We start from the raw sequence: 22754 nt of genomic DNA, 5'->3' as shown, positions 1-22754 counted from the left end.
ATGATACTTGTGTCTACATATGCATGTTTAACAACATTAAACTGCATGAACAAGCAGGCATTTTATTTTCTCGTATATTGCTTAGTTTCCAACCCGACCCTACCGAATCTCAATTTTTTTCGAGATACATGTGGAACAATAAATTAAGAAAAAACAATTTCCAACTACCATCAGGACAATATGAAATGCAAATCCTGCAGTAAAAATAAAAATGACTTTTGAGGGACTGGCTTGCGCTGTATTTGGTAAAATGCTACCACCTTCTTCCTCTTTCTGCACACACGTACACACTAACACACACAGTGACACAAACATATACATATTTTTTTGCAGCCAACATCATTAATATCCTGTCGCTGCTATCTATTTTTTTATTTCACAATTTCATTCGTAACATTCAAAACTTGACAAGAATAGAAGAAAGTATATTACAGAAACCATGTATTTGAGTCTTATAATGAAAAACACTGCAAAGAAAGATTTTCCACATTAGTTATGCAGATTAAGTCCCAATTAGCATACTTTTCTACTTCAATGTGTACATCTCTGTCTAAGCTACCTGCATACTAAATATGATGGAAATCCATCGTTCCTTTGTTCAGATATTCTCCTTAGAATATTTTCACAATAACGCCCCTGCAGTTCCAGAGCAAGCTGCTAGGGGGCCCAAACGTACACCACTTCTTTATTACATCACAAGCTACCTACCACCCAAAAATCAAGACCATAGCACGTCCAGGTCAAAAGATACAAAAACGGAAGTTCTGCTGCAGTACCAAGGTCACATACCAGGGGGCCCAAAATCGACCTTGAATTTCGTCTTCACAGCACCCGCCCACATACCAAATATCGTAATCCATCAAGAGGCTCTTGAGTTATGCTGACGAGAGTAATCCGGAAACACAAACAGACAGACAAACAGACAGACACACCCAAATCAGTATCTCCATTTTTCATGGAGATAAATACTTAAGAATAGTAAATATTACTGGGATTATAAGGTATATAAGTATGAACTGAGTTCCACAGGTCTGTCAGACTTTTACAATCCAGACACATATGTTTATAATTATCAATATTTCCTCTGTCACATAATTTACATATTGGACTAATGACTTGCCCATCTTGTATTTTCCATTTGTTTAACTTCTCGCCACATGGTAGAATTTGATGAAGTAATTTGTAAGGCAGCCTCTCACCTACATGGATGTACTACAGAAGGACACAGGCCTACCCTCTGAGTCCTGGAGAGGGCAATGGAAGACAGGCGTTTCTGGGCTGGCAGAGTGGTTCGAGTGGCGGAGGAAGACTGGCACTCGACATAAGTCAAGTAGGTCAAGTAAGTCAATTTGTAATAAAGTTCTGCTATTTGTATTTCGTTACATGATGTTGTGCCTAGCATTTTCTAAATCTTCGTCCAACTGAAAGAATGTATCAAAAAGTGTCTACCATTCTGCTAACAGCTTGGCACCACTGCGTATTTATGGATGAGGGCAGTGTAAAATGCTTTGCAGGGTATGAAAAATTGTCCCCCATGAAAAATTGTTCCCCGTAAAAAAAGGCCCCCATAAAAAATAGTCCCTCATGAACAATTGTCCCCCATGAAAAATGGTTCCCATGAAAAAATGTCCCCCATGCAAAAGTGTCCCCTATTCAAGTGTCCCCAGTGTAAACGTATTTCCCCACGCAAGTGTGCCGCAAGTAAACGTGTTTCCCCATGAAATATTGCCCCCCCCCTTTAAAATTTGTCCCCCATGAAAAATTGCCCCAATGAAAAATTGCCCCCATGAAAAATTTTCTCCCACGTAAAAATGGCCCCCATGAAAAGTTGTCCCCATGAAAAATTGTCCTCCATGAAAAATTGCCCCCCCTGGTAAGTTGCCCCGCATGAAAAATTGTCCCCCATGAAAAAGTGTACCCCATTCAAGTGCCCTCGATGTAAAGTATTTCCCTGCGCAAGGGTCCCCCAAGTAAAAGCGTTTCGGCATGAAGAATCGTCCCCACATTGAAAATTGTCTCCTATGCAAAAGTGTCCCCGTGAAAAATTTGCCTCCCCCCTGAAAAATTGTCCCCATGAAAAATCCCCCCCCTGAAAAATTGTCACCAATTAAAAATCGCCCCCGATGCAAAAGTGTCCCCCATGGTACAAACCTCAGGGGATATATTTACAGGGGGTTATAAAAATGCTAACACCCTGTGGAAAATGTACCAAACTTGTACATTTTCAGATTCAGATGGACGGTCTCCGTATTTCTAGGGTGTATTTCACACAAAAAATGCATTTTTTCCTTCAAAATGTCAACTACCTCCCATATTAACAGCTCACTTTTTTGGCAGCCAACGAGAAATCCCACTCGTACGAGAGAAATGTGCAGAGTTCGAGGCCACCGGGGCACGTTAAAATCTCACATGGACAATTGAGATGCAACCTGAGGTGTGCGGGTCAGCTTAAGCTTGCTCTGCTGAAAGATGCCCACCTCTTTCTTGTTGAAAAACGAAGGGAATCCTCATCGAGCAGTTTAATGATGTCTTCGTAAGGCTGCACCAAGTAATTTTTATGGATGACGTCCGCGCGCGCATTGATTTTGGTCTGTTCCCAGAAAAAAAACAAGAAATTCCGCTTCCTATAACTATGATCAAAGAGTTACGACAGTGCTGCAAATCGAAAGAAACAGGACAGGACAACAACTGCTGTTCAACTTCAACTGATTTATTCAAATTATTGCTTTTTCATGATGAATAAAAGAATTGTTAGTTTTTACACTGTGTTCTCTCATTCAATTTGTGTCCTAACATGTGTCGTCGACTATTATATTTCAAATCTAGGCATCTTGTTTTTTTCGGCCCTTCTTGTTTGTTTGTTTTTCGCGCTCTCGCATTAGATTTAGGGTCTCCAAAGGACGTCATCCATAAAAATTACTTGGTGTAGCCTAACTTTCATGGCATGAGAAACTCGACCCACACAGCTCTGATCAGAGTTCACCCTTGTATTTATCGCCACTAACCTACTGATTTCCAAAAGGATGGCGACTGGAAAGTACTGACCGCAATCATTTTAAATTTTGTGGATATCTATAATTAATATGACTTCATACTATACTATACTATACGAAGTTAATCATGCCCAGTAATTTGAGTCGTGCACCTTCTTTCTTGGTGAGGCTCAGAACCTATTGATCCCCCTCGCACTTGAAGCGCTTCTGACGTCATACTAGTACGGGTGGAAAAGACGCCTTTAATCATTTTCTAATGTATGAGCTAATTGAAATTAATCTCGATTTCCCGTGGCATCACATATTTCCTTCATGCGATTCTCGGTATCGCCTTGCCTGAGGGCCGAACCCTCCCTGTGTCGGGGTTTCCCCACTTGTGGACGGAACAGGTGCTCCGAACCATATATCCATGACGTACATTGACTTTCCATCGTCAGAGGAAGTTGATTAGGTAAAAACATGGTAAAAATATTTGCACAAGCTATGGGGGAGTTCTGCCATTTCTGATTTAGGTTGGCTGAAATGATATTTTGTCGAGGCCAGCTGTGGAAAGAACTTGTAGCGGATTGTGCCGCAGGGGGGAGGGGAGGCGTGTGTTTTTTTCTGGGCGGGGAGGGGGCTTTCTTTACTTACTGTTTTCATTGTGTTCCATTTTCAGGTTATTATGCTGCCATCAGAAATGAGTAGCAGTCAAAAAACCGGCATACAATCAGAAATAGCATATACTAAGATTTAAGCCAAACTGATTCAACTATATTGTTGTTTTTTTCCAATGAGAACTTGACTGAGTGGAGAAGAAGAACCCGTTGTTCCCCGTGTTGACATCGCCGGATGTCCTTGTTCAAAGTTCAAGGTTCAAAGGAATAAATTATATAGATGACAACCTCTGGGCGACCCAAAACTGCGAGAGAAATCGAAATCTAAGTGATCAGGAACTTCGGGAAGGGTGAACTGAATAGACAGAACATGATATATCAAAAAATAGAATCCATATTTTTCTTCTTCTGCATCTTTTAATTGACTGGTGGACTTTGCTCGTGGCTTGAGATATATTTTTCAGTCTGGTTGTTCTGACACACATGGCGAAAAGTTAGCAAAGCATCAGAGGCATTTCATGATGTTGTTTCCGGTTTTTTTTTGCAATTTTCGGTAAATACCTGCTCATTTTGTAGCTTTTTTGTATGATTTACAGTATGATTTCAAATATTTTGAAAATGGACGAAAATTGATGCACGCGGAGCTGTCCATATAGTCAAGTAAGTATAGCATGGCCTAAGAAGAAAAAATAAACAAATAGATAAGCTGACGGCGGAGACTGCGATGAAGACTTAAAAATTCACATGAGCGCTCGTCATTTCTTCTGGGGCAAGGAAATCAAGAGACAAATTTGTAAAAACCACCGAGATAGTGCATCCGACTCGTCGTTCTGTATTTCAGACACGTTGTTCCCCACACCTTTTTCTTCAGACATTTCCTCTTCTGAGAAAAATTGTTGTCCGGGACCTCTTCCCTGCCATGCATGACCCTGGCCAGACGTTACTCCCTCTTCCTAACCACAGCACAATTCTAGATCTTGCTTTGTACACAACTACTCTATAGTTACAATACATACGCCTGGCGTGGAACGATGCACTTGAAATGTTAAATCACAAGAAGCGTGACATGAATAAGTAAATAAACTTTACTAGGAAAACACCAATTGATGAATGAGAACTGTACAACGTAACACATGTCATGTTGAAGGTAATTTGATTATTTCTAATCTTGGGGAAGGCTACATTTTAACGCTTTCCTAGCTTTTCTTTTCAGTGTCAAAAAGGGCGGTTCTAGCGATACAGCCTCCCAACATCTGCTTGGAGATTGGGGGAAGTACATACAATGACAAAACTACACGTGTTTTTTTGGACGCTCACGCCGTACCCATACCAAAAACCACCCACTTTGGTGGCAAATAAAACTCAAAGGGGTGCTCCCAGTCTAGGATTGCCCACCCAAACCATGACACACAAAAAAGGGGTATGCCACAGACAAAGTCGGCTATCAGATAAAGGCCATTGTGACCTTGAAAATGTTTTCCACTAGGCTAGCAGAAGTGCAGTTAACAAATAGCGACGTATCTAGATATCAACACGCAAACACGGAGGGTAGGGCGGATCTTGATAATTTACACTGTTACGTCATATGTGCCGTATAATGGGGAAGTCACGGTAAAGGCTCGTGTTTTGTGCTTTTAGTAAAGAGATGAAACTTCTGCGATTGTATATGATTAATGATAAAGATCATAAGTTACGACGTCGTTTAGTTTTTTTGCAAATTTACATGGAAAACTTGGACTGTTACCAGAGTAATGCTTTAATGATGGTTGGGATAGGATAATGATAGATAGGAAATGGAAAGTTAAACCCACACTGTAATTTTTAGTGCGTGATTTTAATCCATAGTCGTGATAATTTGTTGTTTTAGTAAAGAAGACTATCTTCGGTATATATGATATGCAATTCTCGATGGATTATTGCTCACGAAGAAAAAACAATTCAGTAGCCGATGTCGCTTCGACTGATATCAAGGACTGTTTTTTTGTGACGGATATTCTTCCCTTCCAACGATGCAGATTGTTGACGATGAACACGACACTACGTTCTCCGGGGGCGTACGGCCAACAACCGGAAGTTACGGGCACGGTGGCTTGGTGGTGTAATCTTTTACCACGGGCAAGCTTGGGGGGATCCCCAACCAAGCGGCCGTCAATAGGTCCCGTCAACCGGCAAAAATAGTACGGGACTATCACCACCAAAAGGAAGATTTTACAACAGTGTTTCCTCTAGCTTGTGTATAAAAAGGGAGCAAGGATGGTAGTCACTCAGAACATCCACTCAGAGATAGGCTTACATCACAGAAATCTTCCACTTTATCGAGTACCGTAACTCAGAGAACTTCGAGCCACCTGTCACCGATACAAGTAATTACTTCTCCGGACAAATCGCGGTCTAGATCTCCTGTCTGCAAGGAAATCCTCATGGCGAGTTTTATCATGGTAAGTCCACACAGACTAGCCTGGCTGCCAAACCAACCGCGCTAGATGATAGCCCCTTAGGCCTTGGAAGCCATGCATATGGCCTGCTACCAAATTTGGCACCCAAACTCTCTTTGGGTATTTATTTTAAACGTCCTGTCAAAACGTGGTTAGCACTAACAGAGTAGTTTGAATGTTAAAGATTTAAAAAATTAATTTTTTGGTATTTTTTTTTCCAGACCCTGTTTTCCTTCCTCGCGGTCGGCGGCGTCCATGTCAGCGGTATCTCCATCCCCACAACGGACACGTTACCGACCGACGCTAACGATGTAGAAGCACGGTCGGGCTGCAGTGAACCCTCCGCCGCCCAACTCAGCCAGCTTTTCTCCGACTGTACCTCGGCAAGCAACCCTGAAAAGAAGACTTTATCTTCGGGAGAGAACCCCTGCGAGAGAAGCACCTGTCGGCAGCCGGACGAGAGGGATGTCTCCCAGCGGGCCTACTGTCCCTGGCAGGTCGTCGTCGACTCCAACCTGAACAGATTCCCGACCGACATCGCCATCGCTCGGTGCCAGTCTTTGTTTCCCAGCGAGAACAACACCACCAAGATCTGTCACAGCGTGACCTACACCAAACCCGTGCTAGTACGTGAAGAGTGCAGCGGCCCTGACAACATTTACCGCTACAAGTGCGTGCACCTCGCCGTACCCAACGCCTGTCTGGCCGTAGAACCTTTGTAAAAAAAATACGCAACAGATATACGATGTATCGTTGTTTTAAGACCACCAAACCATGTTTGGCAACAAGGTAAGGTCCATGTTGGACCAACTTTAATACGTTTATGAAACTAATGTCAGATTTTTTTTCATATTTCTTATCACGTCCTTTACGTTCGCTACATTGCTAAGCCAAAGAATGATGATATGATAGAAGTACCAAAATGGTTTCGGTAAAGCTTATTTTACGCATAAGTCTAAAATATTAGACGTATTAAAAACACATTTTTTATCAGTTTAAACGATCTGATCGTACAAGTGGTAACGCCTTTTTAGCTGCATTTCTCTCTGTAAGCAATAGGTGGCGTTCTTGGCAGTTGAGACCGGAAATGATGTATAGCAGTAAGAAATATACTTTTGTGCATGGTGAGTCATGTAGGTGCCGTTATATAATCACACAAACAGGAAATGACGAAAGGAACAGCTTCCGGTTTATACATTTCCTCAAACAGTACATTTCACGTATACGAGATTATATTGCGTGTGTCAATGGTAAGGCGTAGTGACTTCCGTGTTGTATATTTGTGTATTTGTATACGGATCATTTACATGTATACTTTGTGACGGCGATATTTTCAAAATTGTTAAGCGTGACGACCAATTATTGTTAGTTTCCAATGCTGCTAGTTTCTATTCATAAAAAACTTAAAGTGAATCTGAGCTTGTTAAAATTATGTATTTATTTTTTCTTCATTCAGTCAATCAGTCAAGATGTATACATCCCTTAAAGGTGTTTATTTATTGATTTAGCGATAAAGTAACGTTGTAAATTTAAAAAAAATCGTAAACTATCTTGCCAAAAGTTCCTCTACTTTGAGTATTGAACTGCACTGGGTGAACAACACAAAGTAAAAGTGGACAATGTTGCAATCTTTGGAACATTTGTGATTTTGTGAACCTACACTGTTACTGTGTGACATACCTATGAAGTCTTGTGGTTTGTTCTTGGTTGTGCCAAGTTAATATGTATCTATTTTCACATTCTGTACAGGGGGATCTGAAATTAAATATGTTTACACAGAACTTTAATGTGATAACGATGCGTATTTTCATGTGATTGATTAGAAAGTAGAACGAGTGATATTTTGTGGTTTGTTTGTGGTCTGTTTGTATGTCTAAAACTAACGAGATAGAAACCCTCGAGAGCGTGGCGTCACGCACGGACTTGTGGCTGTATCAGACTGACACTGTGCTGTTAAAATTATATCTATAACACTGTAGAAGGTCAATATGATTTTGCGTATGTTGTACTTTATTCACACATGTACGTACAAATTGGCAATTGAGTATGGGAATTGAATATGAAAATCAGACCAGAAATTGATTATTACAGGGTTATAAACACAACGATTTTATTAAATAGTCACGACCAGAGTTGATGTAGTTTAAACTGCAAAACAATATTATATCTTTCGTCGCAGTGTTAGTAGTTTCAATGTACGCTGGCAGCAAATGTAACATCCTACGATAGTATTTACAAACAAAATTCCACATGCACTCCATTCGAATATATACTGGAAGACGTCTATATCATATAAATAATACTGAAGGTATTTGTATATATGCATTGCATGCTAATATTTTACACATATAGGATATATAAGGTGATGCATAGATTAAGGTGCGAAAGGATCCGTATCTCCGCCTTCCATACGAATCAGCAGATCACAAACGTGCTGCTCCCACTCGCAGTGACCTTCGGCGTGGTACGACAGTCCTGTTATAAAGATAAGGGGAAATGTTGTTGTTACGAATTCAAAATCATTGAACATGCTTGACTGACTTGTACCCGCTGTTGATACTGGTATGGGTGACAACAGCATCATGTGCACACAGTGGCCGCCTGATATCATTTGGCTCAAGATATGTATGTAGAAATAGACTGGATTAAAAGGCCACGTATAAGCCGTCGCTTTGTTCAAGTAGACGACTGGGATCGTATTTCACGAATCAATTGTAAGAATAATGTGATTTTGCTCTTCTTTCAATATTAGGCGTTTTATTAATCATCACAATTATGTTTGGGGTCCTCTAACCCAAACACATTGAAAACCACATATAGTGCATGTAGTTATTATGATTTCATTAATTTCCTGGTGAAATTAATAGACTGAATCTGAACTGAAACTCTAACCATAGATCATTGGTCAGAAGCCAAATTCGATTTCTAGATTTGTCTCTTGCACTGTCTCAGTTACATTGATTCTAACTCACCTGCTGGTTGGACGGAGCCAGCGAACATAGGTGCGAAGCCGGGGCCGCTGGAGAAGGAGTCGGGCTGACAACCGAAGTATTCCTGGGCAGCCGTCTTGGGGTAACCTTGTAAGACGGTGATGGTACGCTCAGCCATCTTGTAGAAGTCTTTCCCTTTAAAGAAGTAGGCGTATCCTGCACAGTGGAGAAGGGATAAAAGTGATCAGTTACAACATTTAAAGAAACCTTCTTAGAAAGGTTCACGAGAATACAGTAGCCCCCCCCACACACACACACCGAATTTTAACTTCGTTCTACTTATTGCTATAGCGCATCTTCCTTACAATCTTAAAGACATTCACGATGACATCGAGGAGGATCTAGTTTAAACCGTAAAAATCCATCGAACTCGATAACTGTGTTCGAAAATCCTTTACATAGACTCCTTTTTTTTTGCTAGTCTATCTTGAACAATAAGCTCCTCGCAGTTGAAGAGATGGAATAGAAGCACCACCTACCGTCATCATGTTGAACTGCAGCGTCCACGCCATCTGAGGGCAGACCCCTCCAGATGCTCAAGGCTTTCGGGTACCCAGGATCCACCCGGCTTTCTGCCTCGTTGTAACGCCAATACCTGTTTCCCTGTAACGGAAAGATTCATAAGTCTATGAATGCCTCATTTGTATTGATATTGAATCGCAAAATCATTTTTCTTATTACATACTCTTTCACCATGTAAATTCTTAAAACTAGGCGATCTCGGTGATACCGTAAGGGCACGAGGTTGAAAGAGCGCGGGAAATAGGTGGTTCTTACAAGTCAGAAGGTAGACATGCAGTACTACTAGTTGGCTTTGAATTATGTTCATGTTTATGCGCAGTAGCAGATGCGCAGTAGCAAGCTATATTACACTGAACGACCTGTCACACCCAACCTTTGTTTGAAGAGTGTACTGTATTTAGGTGGCTTCAAAGAATTCTTACCCTGAAAAAGTATGTCTTCCTGTTGCTCCTCCAAGGCATGACGGCGTCAAAGTTGTTGGGCAGGCCGAGGTCGGAGATGTAGTGGGGGCCGCTCTCCAGGATGTTAGCGTCAAACACCCAGTAGCGGTGGCCTAGATGTAGCAAGAAGCTCAATCTTAATCTCAACTCATTTGTCTAAAAACTTATGCAACTAATGTTACAATTTACTACTAGTGCCGAGTTTGAAGAGTCTCGCGCGATCGATTTTTATCTTTTTTTCGTACGGAAACAGAAACTTTTAACGATTACTTTAAATGTCTGTGTCGGTTTGAAATAACAGTGGACCAATCCCTGGCGTCACGTGTTTTTTTTAATTCATTGGCGATTCCAACCTGAAGATGGCTGTAGGAGAGTGGAATGGGAACAACGCTCTAGCACGATTGACCATTTCTTTTTTAGTTTAATGTCGAGACCTACCTTTAAAGATGAGGATCTTGTAGTCAGGCCGTTCGTAGATGCCGTCGATGTGGTCCAGGTGTTCCGGCAGGCCTGTCCAGAAGCTGCTGGTGAGCCATGGGCCGGACACGCGCTCACGCACGCGCCAGAAGTACCTGACACGAGGGAGTAGAAATGTCAGCTCTGGGTATGTAGAAAACGTCCACTACTAGTGGACACTTTTTCGTGACCTGCTTTGGTTTATATGTCCGTCTCTGAGAGATTATTCTTGTGGCGTGTTTGTTCCCTACATTCGAATGGTCAGACTTTGTGCGTTAAAAGAAATAAATATGTTTCCGAAAAAAGTAATAATGTGAATCTATGACATTCCTTATGTATAAAGATTTTCCTCAACGTACGTTTATAATTATCTTTGTTCATGTGGCATCTCTGTGTCCACGTGTCTTTAGAATCAAAGTGTCGTATCTGGTACTTACTTTCCCTTGAAGACCCAGGTTTCTCCCCTGATACGTGCGATAGCGTCGATGTCGGTGTCACAGATGTCGGGCCTACCGCCTGTGGGTGGGTCAGGGTTACCGCCGCCTGTGGGTGGAGTTTGCTCACCTCCGCTAGGTGGCGTTGTTGGAGGGTTTGGGTTGCCGTTACCCGGGTTTGGGTTGGACCCTGCAGGGGGGAATAACATGTGTTTAGAGCAAATTTTTACCTGGTTTTATTTACTGTTAATATGCACAGCTAAGCGGTGCCCACAAGGCAATCAGAGATGTCAGACGTTATCCTTTGCGAGAGAGAGAGAGAGGGAGAGAGAGAGAGAGAGGGAGAGGGAGAGAGAGAGAGAGAGAGAGAGAGAGAGAGAGAGAGAGAGAGAGAGAGAGAGAGAGAGAGAGATCAAAAGCCAATACTTCATTCTTTTGGTAGTAAAGTATTAGAGCACGTCGTGATCTTTCTTGACACATTATATTTATAGACAATCGATAAAAGTTCATAATATTACGATTAAGAGGTAAGTATGACCGTACCGTAGATTGTTTGGATGCCGAGAATGTCGTCATAGTCGAGCTGAAAGTTTTCCACGTAGCCCTGGTAGAACGGGTACATGAGCGCGCCCAGAACCTGCGAGTGCTCCAGGCCCAGGCTGTGGCCGAACTCGTGCGCTGCCACGATGAACAGGTTCGTACCTGTGGGACAACGGTTCACGGTTAAGGCGTGGACTCATTTGTCGCGAGATTCTTGTCTTGTTGTGTCGTAGAATGTTCATCAAGGCATTGTTAAACAATTTGTCACTTCAAAGTCCTTCCTTCATTCCTCCATCCCCGTCTTTCTTAAGTTTTTTTATTCATACATTTATTCATTTATTTTCACATCAAACGAAATATTTTGTTCCTTTGAATTGGCCTATACGACGCGTTTACGAAGCTGCCACGTTGTGCTAACACATGTTCATGTATTGGACTCGGCCTTCAGTTGAAGAGTGATGAGGACGTTTTCAGTCCCTACAGAATATCTCACCTCGTGCCGTCCTGACCGTCCACTGTTCAGACTCGTCGAAATGAGCGTCTCCACCAATGCCCGTCCCAGGGAAGTACGCATGCGCAAGAGTCCCTCCCCGCCCGTCGAAGGGGTTGCCGTCCCCGTGGTCGAACTGGACAAACGAGATCTCGATATCGGAGGGTCCGGAGGTTCTCCTGAACCGAAGAGGAGTCACCTGTTCCCACACCTGTCAAAACAAACGTATCAATCATTAATGATATACGTGAACTATGAAAAATGTGATCATGCAGTATCATTCATTAACAGTTACTGCATTAGAGATGATTATAACATACGTTTCACAGAACAGAAGTTGACATTGTGACAAGGTGTCAACCAAAACACTGTCAATATCTGAGAACACACAGCTTCATAGGATTTATCAAAGCTCTACGGAAACAATTCAAAACTAAGCACGAGGGACTGGTACGTGCACAATAGAGAATGTCAGGTCTCACTCAAGACCGAATATTTTTCGAAAGAGGCATAATATATCTGAAATCCAGTCAAAGCACGTTCTCATTCTTCCATTTTTGTCATTCATTCATTCATTCATTCATTCATTCATTCATTCATTCAGACAGTTGCCACCTTGCTGCTGTACTGACCCTAAAGGCCCGGTAGATGGCGTCCTCCACCTCGCCCCTGTCCAGCTGAGGGCTGGTGTTGATCAGACGGTAGGTCAGGTCAGTCTTGTCCCACTTCCGGCCGGTCAGCCTGAACTCGCCCAGGTCAGCCACGCCACACCGGGGCATGCGCATCTGCTGCATGGTCATCTCGTCCAGTGCGCCTGATTACGGACATCACACAAACACGTTACTATAGTCATGTTAGACTGTAGTAAACAATTCATCACAGATTTATCTTCTCGTTTGTTCTGTACATACGATAAAACTGGATACTGTACAGTTGTATGGTTATGCAAGCAACTGATCATTTAACGACATGTAATTTAGCAGTTTGTGTATGCGTGTTGTAAACGTAGAGAGGTTTAAGACTTTGTTCATCTTGTAACTGCCTTGTCAGCAAGTTTAAACACCCCCCGCACCCAAAAAAAACACCGAATACTGCCTCTCAAGAACTACAATATCCACACAATAGTGACGCAAAGCATTATGATAATGGCTAACATCACAGAGCAATTATAGATGTTGGCACTCACCTGTCATGGGGAGGTGTGCCATTTCTTGGAACAGCATGACGGCGTCTCTGACCATATCGTCCATTTCGGTGGGGGTCATGTCGCTAGCTTTACTCATCATGCCGTCGTCTAGGTAACCGTACTTCGTAAGATATTTCTGTTAGATAATAAAAAAGTAGAAAAAACAAGGATATTAGAGGTGGCAGACTTTATCCTCTTACCCACAGTGCGTTCTTTTGACTTCCAGTCCCATAGACAAATTAGCAGCACTCAGGATGTATGACAATGTTGTATTGTAATATTTGTGTATAGTTGGGACCTTCGGACTCACCAACTTTCCTGCAAACATGATTTTAGTGATTAGACTGCCAATTGTCGATATATGGTATGGATATAGGGTGTCATTTAATAGAGGCACGCCAGATTATGGGATATTGTCAGAGAACCGTTTACTGACACGAAAAAAGCAGCAGAGGATATATAAGTCAAATATGTAGTCTTCAGAGAAGTTTGATTATATCAGGCCACCTCCGGCGGATAACGGAATGGAGATTTAGTCATGATGTTATTTACGACACCGCGGACATTTTGCGGACATTCTTTGCCGGAGGGTATTATCTTCAAATCGGTAATTTGTCGCTTCCTGATTTATTCTGGTACACGAGAATAATGATTTGCGCTTGAAACCAAAGGTGTTACAACAAACAACTAGCAATACAGTTTCATGGTTAGAAATAGTATGATTCACAATAATTAAAAATAGAAACATGTAAAGTCGAAACTTTAGATATGTCATTAGGTACAATGTTTTGGTTGACTGAAAATTAGCCCACAAGAATGCAGGTTGTGCACCGGTCGCTCAGCAGTGTGGTGGTTTGCCTTGCGGTTATTTGGCGCGGAAAGATATCTCGGATTTTAAGCGGAAGAAGAAACAATAGACAAGCGATGTGCCGTCATTAATCGAGTAAAACTGCAGAGTCTGTAGTGGTGCCGGAGAACATGAAAACTATAAAGACGAACGTTTGTCTGCTACCATATGTGGCAAGGTGGTCACGTTTGTACGGTTGTTAACATAGAATCTAACCGTTCATGGTCGCATACCTAGCAGGTCTCAATATTGCACCCTTGGGAAAGGCACTTTACAGTCGACTCAGGTGACAATGAGTACCTAGCTGCGGTTTGGGATGTGTGGATAAAGCTAGATAGAGGTCTGAGGAGAGTAGCGGTCTTACAGTGTGAGTTGATTAAGCCTCACCGTCGGGCCCTCGTCATGGTGACATCTTGAAAGGGTGATACGTTAATCCTTCCACAAATGTTGTAAATCTGAATAAATACATAGGCACCAATCAGCAAAAGAAGTGGAGAAATTGTATGTACGCACCGCTGGGTCCATGGCCATGGCTGTCGCCAGCCCGACGACAATCAGCAGTGCCCGAATCAGCCCTGGATCTCCCATGTCTGAACTTGTCTTCTCTCAACAATGGCGTACTGAAAAGTAGATGCTTGGCTAGAACCTGCTCTCAGCGTCTTGCTCCTGCCTCGGTTGTTCTACTGTCCGTGCTGACCACCTGTCCTCTTATAGAGGAGAGATCGCTGACGTCATAGGTGCTGACGTACGTCCCCCTTCCGTGGGCGTGTCGTCAGACTTCTCGGACTCCTCACGAGGTCGCTCAACCACGGACGGGACGGATGCCGTCAGCAAATCGACCGCACTTGGTTAAAAATAGCGGTTCTTTGAGCAACTCAAAACTCCAAATCATCCAGGAGAGGATGTGGTCAAAATATGAAGCTTGTTTAGACAGAGATTAAGAAGAATTACCCCATGATACATCCTAAAGGAACGTCCCTGAAGTTCTGTTTTGAGTGCCAGACGGCCATGTCATGTAATGACAATTGGAGCTATTAACCGCACAGGAAAAGCAAGCAAAAGACGGCAGATTTTACGCTGTATCAATCTTTGTATTACTCAGTGTAAGAGGGTTCAGTAACATAATAAAGACACCTGTATACCTATGTGCAGATACAGGTGGACATGACACGTAACTTCTGGGAATGTGGCCGGTTAAGTTTGACATAAACCCCGGGGCGTCATTTCCTTTGTTTTGTAGACCTCGGTATTAAAGGTGACCTCATATTTCCACGGTAACAGTACTTATATGTCTGCCCAAAACACCGCCTGTGGGGGGCGTTTCTTGGACGATCTGTAGTTATCTCATCCCACGTCTTAGATATAGATCAAATGTATCTTGACAATCACGGACAGTATGGCAGACAATAATGCCTTCTTCTCCGTTGTACTTCAGCTTCACTCTCACATTCCTTATGAATATCCTCTTCGTCTGTTAGCGGTCCTTTTGTCTTTTTTGAAAACTTTGTATCATAAGTATGAAAAATGCAACAAGAGCCGCAAAGCGCTGAGACTTAACACTGGTAAAACGACCCTCGCTTGCGTCGGCAAATCTATTCTCGACCCACTTCCGAACATCTCCTTATTTGGAAGTTCTCGTCACGGCACGGCCGATCGCACATGTATCGCCTCGGGCTTACGCATCTTCACGCTTGTATAAACAAGAAGTAAAGCATGGCATACCTGCTGTTTGCGGATTGGTAGGCAGGGGTAATGTACACGTTAAACAAACACACGGACAACTTGTGCCAAGGTACAGGGATGTACAATAGTTCGCAATGACGTGCACGGAAAGCACGACGTGCGAAGTACACGGCATGAATTAGGCGTCATCAAGGGCTTTATGTAAGGTAAAGCTCACTAAAATGGTAGACCTTTAAACTTATCTTTGTATCTCGACTATTTACATGGGCGTAAACTTAATTGTTTTGTGTATAGTTATCAGATTTAGTTTAAGACATGTAATCAGCTCTTTTGGGCACAAAACAAAGCTCTTCACTCGCTCGCTTACTCATTCACTCATTCATTCACTCACTCTTTAACTCACTAACTCATTCAATAGCATTGATTCCTTCTTTCAATGGTAATCGCGTTCGTCCTTGAACAGGCGCATGAAGGAATGTGGAGAGCTCGCAGTGTGAATGGTGCTTCAGGCACGCTTTAAGATTACTTTAGAGCAGGGTTATCAGAGCACAGCAAATACACACAGGGTCTCACCGCTCCCAGTAAACGGAGACAATGTTGACAGAGCTAACCGAGCCTCTTCAATGACGCACTCACGCAGACAAAGGGCGACCTATAAAAGTCCTTAACTCAAGATCAATAATGCCTCCTATGAAACAGTTTGATGTTTGCCCCAACGCGAGTCTTATTCTCAAAACCTATCCACCGTGTCATTGTGCTATTTTTGTTGCTGTGGCTGTGCCATGGTCAGAAGAACAGCTTACTTCGATCACGTCACCAACCCCCATTCAAATATGATTAGCAGGTATTCAGTGTATTTGTGTAATCGCTTGTTTCCACATTCCAAGTGTCTGGTCGAAATCCGTGTTCTTAATCACTGCCGGTAGTAATCAATAATTACCCTGCTGTAAATCATGGACGGTGGATACGGCGCACTGCAAGATCCCGCAACAGCACTGGCATCACGTGGTGGAGTGGTTTGTGCTCTCACCACATCTGGTTCAAATTAACATCATCATAAACGGCAGCCCTGTGTACAGTACTACCTGGGAGCTTCAGGGCCTGAAATCTCCACACGTAAATGAACCCAACACACTAATTATCGAGAAGAGTAGGGGTGGCCCGGTGTGCTTGACCAAAATACGCGAGCCGTTGCGAAGCCGCATTGCACTCAGGCCAGCTATCGAAAAAGCGTCATGCTTCGTCCTTAGTCTGAGGTTCGACCGCTTTACTGACATCAACTGCCAAACACGAGTATTTTGACAGTTCATGTATTTTAGTCGTTATTCATAGTTATATCAACCGCCGGTTGTTGTTTTATTTGAATAAAGCGAAGGAATCTCCTCACAAAACTTGTATGATCTTTTTCCATAGCTGTCATATCATACAATCCTCAAGCTTAAAGCTGATATGTGCATAGCTTTGCCACTTACAAAATAAAGAAAAACACAGGAAATGTTGAAACGCTAGTCCGGAAATGACAAAGGCTGTTTCAGTGAAATAGTTGTTTTCATACCTGTCCCTTTGAAAGGCGATTGACTAATGTCAACCTTGTATTATCCTGTTGCTGTTAAAGCTTAAAGCTGTGCACCGCATTCCGAGTGTAAAGCGCTATTTTAAACGATGTACTCTGTGCGGAATTCCGGAATAACACGGCCACAAACACGCGCGGGTTAGATACAACCGGAAGTGTGAGTAACCTTTCTGCTGTTGACCCCTAGGTCACGTGACGTACCCAGGTATACTGTCAGGCGTATTCGATGGTTTTGGAACAACCCTGCCCCACTCCTACATGCCCACACAGACACGTGTTTATATGCTATCCGTAGCCCAAGTCGCATCAGGTATATTAGTCAATTTATTCAAAGGGGCAGCACAATAAACAAAACTTAGGGAACGTGAAATACCCCATCCGTGGCCTTACGAATACTATGACAGACGGAACAATAATGAGCTTGACCTTGTCCGCAAAGACTTGTGTTGCTCCAAATGACAGTGAGACAGAAACATTGAGGGTCTTTGTTGTAGGCAGTTCTTCAGTGCTCACATCACAGTACATTAGTATACAGGCTCTTGTAGGGATGTAGTCACTACATTGGGACTTTTAGGAACACTCGAATACCTGAATAAAAAAATGAATGAATGAATAAAAAGTCTGATTTTCCCACAACCCCTTTTTTCGTCTAAAAGTACCACATCTGACGTCAATCTGACGTCACCAACACCCCCGGTAAGTGTGTGCTGATTTCCCCTAAGGAAACGGACATGTCGAATTGATATCTGTCAATCAACGGCCATTCGTGCAGTACTGATGTCGTGGAAACCAAAAGGATATTTTCTTTCCAAACTTCTTAAATTTCAGGGGACGGGACAAGTTCTCGGAACGGTGACGAGGATAATCTCGACCTTCCTTCGGACTTCTTCAGGACTTAACCCAGCGGTTGCGAAGGCAGAGTAGCCTCTACCAGGCCCCATGGGTTGCTGGAAAAATATTAGAAATTGGCCATATTGACAGATAACCTGTCAGAAGAGTTAGCCAACCTGGGTGAACAGTTTGTGACCTCTGGCATGTTGTCTGTCTAGTTGGTCCATTTCAATATTTTTCCAGTGACTTATGGAGCCTGGTAGAGGCTAAAGATAAATTCCAAATTGCAAGGGAGGTACATATGTGTGTACCGGGTTATGCTAGGGTCACATTTCCAACCCGGGGCCCGGCCCGGCAGCTTGTGGGAACGAAAACTATGATATAAAAGACAACAAAACATACAAAGATTTTGAAAAATTATATCTTACCATACGTTATGTATATCCTTGATATGCGTCTTTTATTCTTTGTTTTCTCAAACAGCCCGGCCGGGCCCCGGCTTGGAAATGTGACCGGCCCGCGCTTCGCCCCGTGGGGCTCTAACGTTAACGGTTAGCGTCTTGAAAATGTTAACGGCAGTTTGAAAGACAAATGAACGTACCGCCCGCTAAAATGACTTCAGCCACTGTGTATGCCTCAAATCTGGTATGATTTATTATGAAGTATGACCAGTTGGTTGTTTTTAGAAATGGTGCTCGGTGGACTTAAAACCAAATACCATGATAAGCTCATTGCTTCGAAGTAACGTTACCGCTTATCATAGTCTACTAGTCATTTCATGTTCTCAAAAGATAGTACGATCATTGAAATTTCTGTCTTAGGGTATTCTAAAATTCTGGCTTAAGCTGACGAAATAACAACACATATCTGTTATAACATAACGTTTCCTAGGATGTTATGCTAATAGACTTTGATAACACATCTCTTGTTTTTTCAGGGAACTCTTTTAAGCACGCATCCGAATCGTCGCAATTTTTCTCATCCTCCTCATGTACAACAAACTGTCAGGAGATTCGAGATTTAATAATCATAGCGTGTGACGTCATTGTTTCCATGGAAACAAGTCATTTGATCGTTTCTTTATTGTCTTTATTGAAAAATCCGTTCTTAGTAAGTGGGTATCCGGTGACTTGTCAGGTACCATGTTGACTAGCCACCCTCTAAGTTCTGTCGACAAGCTTAATTTGATTGTTAGAACCGAAGCTGCGTGTCATGGTGATGTAACCGGGTCCGGTTGTGGTTGACCCCAGGAAGTGAAAGAAATCACCGACGACAGCCTGACCAAAACGTGTTCTTCTTTCACTGCCTTTTCACAACAGGCTGCGACCGCGTTGCGACTTCTGAGCGACGAAAGATGTCACAAATCGCTCTACGAGTTTAATATTATAATATAAAGGACAATCTTTTAAAACGCTTTCTTTGTGTTTCTGTCCTGTAGATCATCATACGTATGACATTAAGGGTCACACAAAATTTGGTCGCTGCACGGTCGCTCAGCGATCGCCGTCTTGTAGAAAGAGATCTGAGAAGCTCATGGCTAGCGGAAAACAGCGGGGCGATGTCATAAGCTGTCTTTCCCAAAATCATTCTTTTCATTTACGCACTGTAAGTATAATCCCAAACTGTGCACTTGTGAGCGGCTTGTTAGAAATGGCAGCGCGACAATAGTCACCATTGTATATAGCGCTTTGAAAGGAAAGAATATAGGTCATTTTTAGTTCTTTTTTAGTAATACTTCAGAAATCTACTTGAGGATTTTCCTTTTGCGTTCGTTAGACCTTGTGAACTTGAAAAAAACCCGGTGAACTTAAAGAAAAAAGTAGTGTACATCCATGAGCCCCGTCTTAGACGTCACGTCGGAAACGCCAATTGATGAAGGTTCTATCGGTGAAACACCCTCCGTCTACTTTGTATACCCAAGGAGGTTTAACCTCCTTGGTATATCGACTGTTGGAAGATACACTTTTAAAGGTCGTTCTATTAAGACGTAACGTGGTGAGACAACTAAAAGATGAGCCCTAGGCCTATCCAGACCGGGTACCATCCAGAGCTTCTCAATAAACAAATAAACTATTATCTATTTTTCATTGAGGGAAATGCTACGGAACCCGTAAAGACCTTGCATACCACAACCTTGTACAAAGTGACTGAGTCGTATGCTCATATTATCAATGACAATGACAATGACATTATCAGACTAAAAAGAAGAACATTTTATGTAAACCTGACATCTCAAACTTAATTACTTCCATGTATTTAGGGTGTCCTAACCTACTTAACAAATGGGCTGTCTGAAGGATACATCAATGTTCTTAAATTCCCTAATGCTGACAGGATTAAGTTATTTTGCATTGATATTTATGGTGACCACGTCCAATACACAGACAATATATCTACTCGTCACTACGACACACCCAACAGTGCATTTGTATTTGCCCATCGCTGGCACTAGAGCTAGTCAGCAGTTTGTCGTACGTCCCAGTGAATACATGTTATGGAATCTTAACCAGAAGAACTACATTGGTTTAGTATCTGTCTAATGTGTATCAGACGTTAAGTTTGCTTGAATAGAGGTACACAGAAATCAGCAATCATAAAAGAACAGGTAAGGAAATCATGGCATGCGACCGATGACACTATAGGAATGGAGACGAACTCAAAACACTGCAAGGACAACGACGATACTCGATGTATGAGTCCTTTGTCCTTTTCACGCCATTTTACAAGTGTTACTACATTGCAGTGAGAATGTTGATAGTGGTAGGATTATTTGAATGGCTGGCGAACAGAATGGCAATACACGAGCGTGCCTATGTAGCTGCTGTGTTGATATTCAGGGCCTTAATGAAAAGCGGTCAACAGGACGATTTGAGTTTTCATGAGGAATAAATAAAGGTACCAACAAAAGAGGCAAACGAACAAACATAGCAGGCTGTTTTTAACATCATCAAATATAATAGAGTGATTTTGTACCAAAAGTGAATTACATGTATCAAGTCTCTATACAGCATACAATAATTAGGCCGCAGCAAGTAAATTTTATGGATGACATCCTCTGCAGACTCCACATTTAGTGCGCGCGGGCGAAAAAAAACAAGGCGCGCCAAAAAAAGACATCCACATTTTGAAACTTGAATACCATAAAGCATGAGAGAAGAATTGAAGCAATAAAACACGGTATTACAACAAGTATTTTATCCCTGTATTCAATAAAACATTAACTAACACTAATGTCAACATTAGAATAATCAAATAATCAATTTAGATCCGGGTCTGTATATCAAGACGGCAGAGACACGGTTTCCGTACACTGGGCACGGGAGTCTCCTGAGTCATGAGGCAGACTGCCGGTGACTCCATGATGCTGGTTCTGCTCACTTTTCCTCAGCTGAAGTTCTTTAGCTCTCCGCTATTGCCGTCCTATCTGACTGAATTGCCGTGCCTTAGATATAGAAATCACCCGTCTTTTCATTCTGTCTTCAACATACAGACAGTTAGACAACGGTCTACTCAAACCGCATGACGTTATTTACTTCATCTGACCCTGTTGTCGAATTCGTCAGTAGTTAACTTCATCCAAGAACAGCACATCGAATTACACGTTGTTGATAATAATGGCACAAAAAAGAATATATTGTAAGTTTGGCATGAGGGCTGCACTGTGAGTAAGTTGGTGACGAGGAGCAATCTTATTACAGCTGGCAAATGCCTTTTTATGGCATCTAGCACGTTTTTGCGATAGAACTGACAGTAGTTTGCGATATATTGTACTATTTTCGGTATGCTGGCTTTTGCCGAAGGATAAAAAAAATCTTGTTTTTTTATTTCTAAATCAGGTGAAAATCAATGCACGCTCTGATGTCATTTACTTGCTGTGGCCTTAGGAACAAAGCTATGCAAAGAAATGATGTGTTCCTTACAATCACAGTAGACGTTTGCGTCCCTGTAGGATTGTACAGTAACGAGTGAAGACATGGTCCCCCACACGAGACTGACAGCAGCATCGTACAGCTACGTGATTTTGGCTCTCCTCGCCTATGTGGCCTTCATCTATTTCTTCACAAACATGTATAAAGATGGACTCTCGCTGTCCAGCAAGACACCACTTCATAAGATATCCAACAGGTAAGCTAGTCCGTTAAAATTTCCAATAGTAAAATACGTCATGTACTTATTAGTCGTCATTTTCGATAGAAATATACTAGATATAATACAAGTACAATTTAACTATTGACTAATCTCCAAACAGATCCTACGGTGGCAGGGTACAGTATCCATAGGCCAAACAATATAGGTACGGGGACCGGCTGGATATTGTTTGGCCCATGGATACTGCCTCCGTATGATCTGCTTGGATATTAGAATTAGAGTAGGCCGGTACCGGTTGTGCGGCCAGTTCTTTACAATTAACACGCAAAGCAAGAACATAACAGATATCGTTGCATCACAACTTGCTTACTCTCCTACTCATTAGCATCGTTACAATGCAAAGAATTCCCTGCAAAAAAGATTCAAATTGAATGCATTATCAGCTCTTTCAACATCACATATTTGCTGCCAATATCAGGAAGCTAATGTAACTTTTCCTCATTAATTATGAAAATATCATTAATGATGTCCAAATTGACATAATCTATGTCTGAAAATATGTACCCTTATCTAACCTAACGGGAGTCGCCCAAACATAGGACGTTTTTTTACGCGCTCTAACTCACGGCGCTCCATTGCTGGTTGCCAG

General features: G+C 42.3%; 2 protein-coding genes across 2 annotated transcripts; one reads left to right on the top strand and one right to left on the bottom strand.

Moving 5' to 3' along the window:
* Nucleotides 1–5455: 5455 nt before the first annotated feature.
* On the top strand, nucleotides 5456–7442 carry LOC136446062 (uncharacterized). Its single transcript, XM_066444337.1, has 2 exons — nucleotides 5456–6027; nucleotides 6246–7442. Exons 1-2 carry the CDS (start codon nucleotides 6010–6012, stop codon nucleotides 6744–6746), a joined length of 519 nt encoding a protein of 172 aa, XP_066300434.1. The 5' UTR covers nucleotides 5456–6009; the 3' UTR covers nucleotides 6747–7442.
* Nucleotides 7443–8013: 571 nt separating this feature from the next.
* LOC136446061 (matrix metalloproteinase-15-like) lies at nucleotides 8014–14634 on the bottom strand. Its single transcript, XM_066444336.1, has 11 exons — nucleotides 14443–14634; nucleotides 13083–13218; nucleotides 12529–12710; nucleotides 11900–12107; nucleotides 11410–11568; nucleotides 10870–11056; nucleotides 10415–10548; nucleotides 9959–10089; nucleotides 9494–9617; nucleotides 8997–9170; nucleotides 8014–8499 (listed from the first exon to the last, which is right to left on the bottom strand). Exons 1-11 carry the CDS (start codon nucleotides 14515–14517, stop codon nucleotides 8399–8401), a joined length of 1611 nt encoding a protein of 536 aa, XP_066300433.1. The 5' UTR covers nucleotides 14518–14634; the 3' UTR covers nucleotides 8014–8398.
* Nucleotides 14635–22754: the final 8120 nt, after the last annotated feature.

This window comes from Branchiostoma lanceolatum, chromosome 12 (genome assembly GCF_035083965.1).
Source record: "Branchiostoma lanceolatum isolate klBraLanc5 chromosome 12, klBraLanc5.hap2, whole genome shotgun sequence".
Lineage (NCBI taxonomy): Eukaryota > Metazoa > Chordata > Leptocardii > Amphioxiformes > Branchiostomatidae > Branchiostoma > Branchiostoma lanceolatum.
This window is presented reverse-complemented; position numbering and strand designations above follow the sequence as displayed.

Excerpts from the sequence above, each read along its gene's own strand:
- LOC136446061 (XM_066444336.1), bottom strand. The coding sequence starts at position 14,517 with ATGGGAGATCCAGGGCTGATTCGGGCACTGCTGATTGTCGTCGGGCTG. Across the intron at positions 13,219-14,442 it reads CCATGGCCATGGACCCAGCG|AAATATCTTACGAAGTACGG; the intron begins GTGCGTACATAC and ends ATTATCTAACAG. Across the intron at positions 11,569-11,899 it reads GACGGTCAGGACGGCACGAG|GTACGAACCTGTTCATCGTG; the intron begins GTGAGATATTCT and ends GTTGTCCCACAG.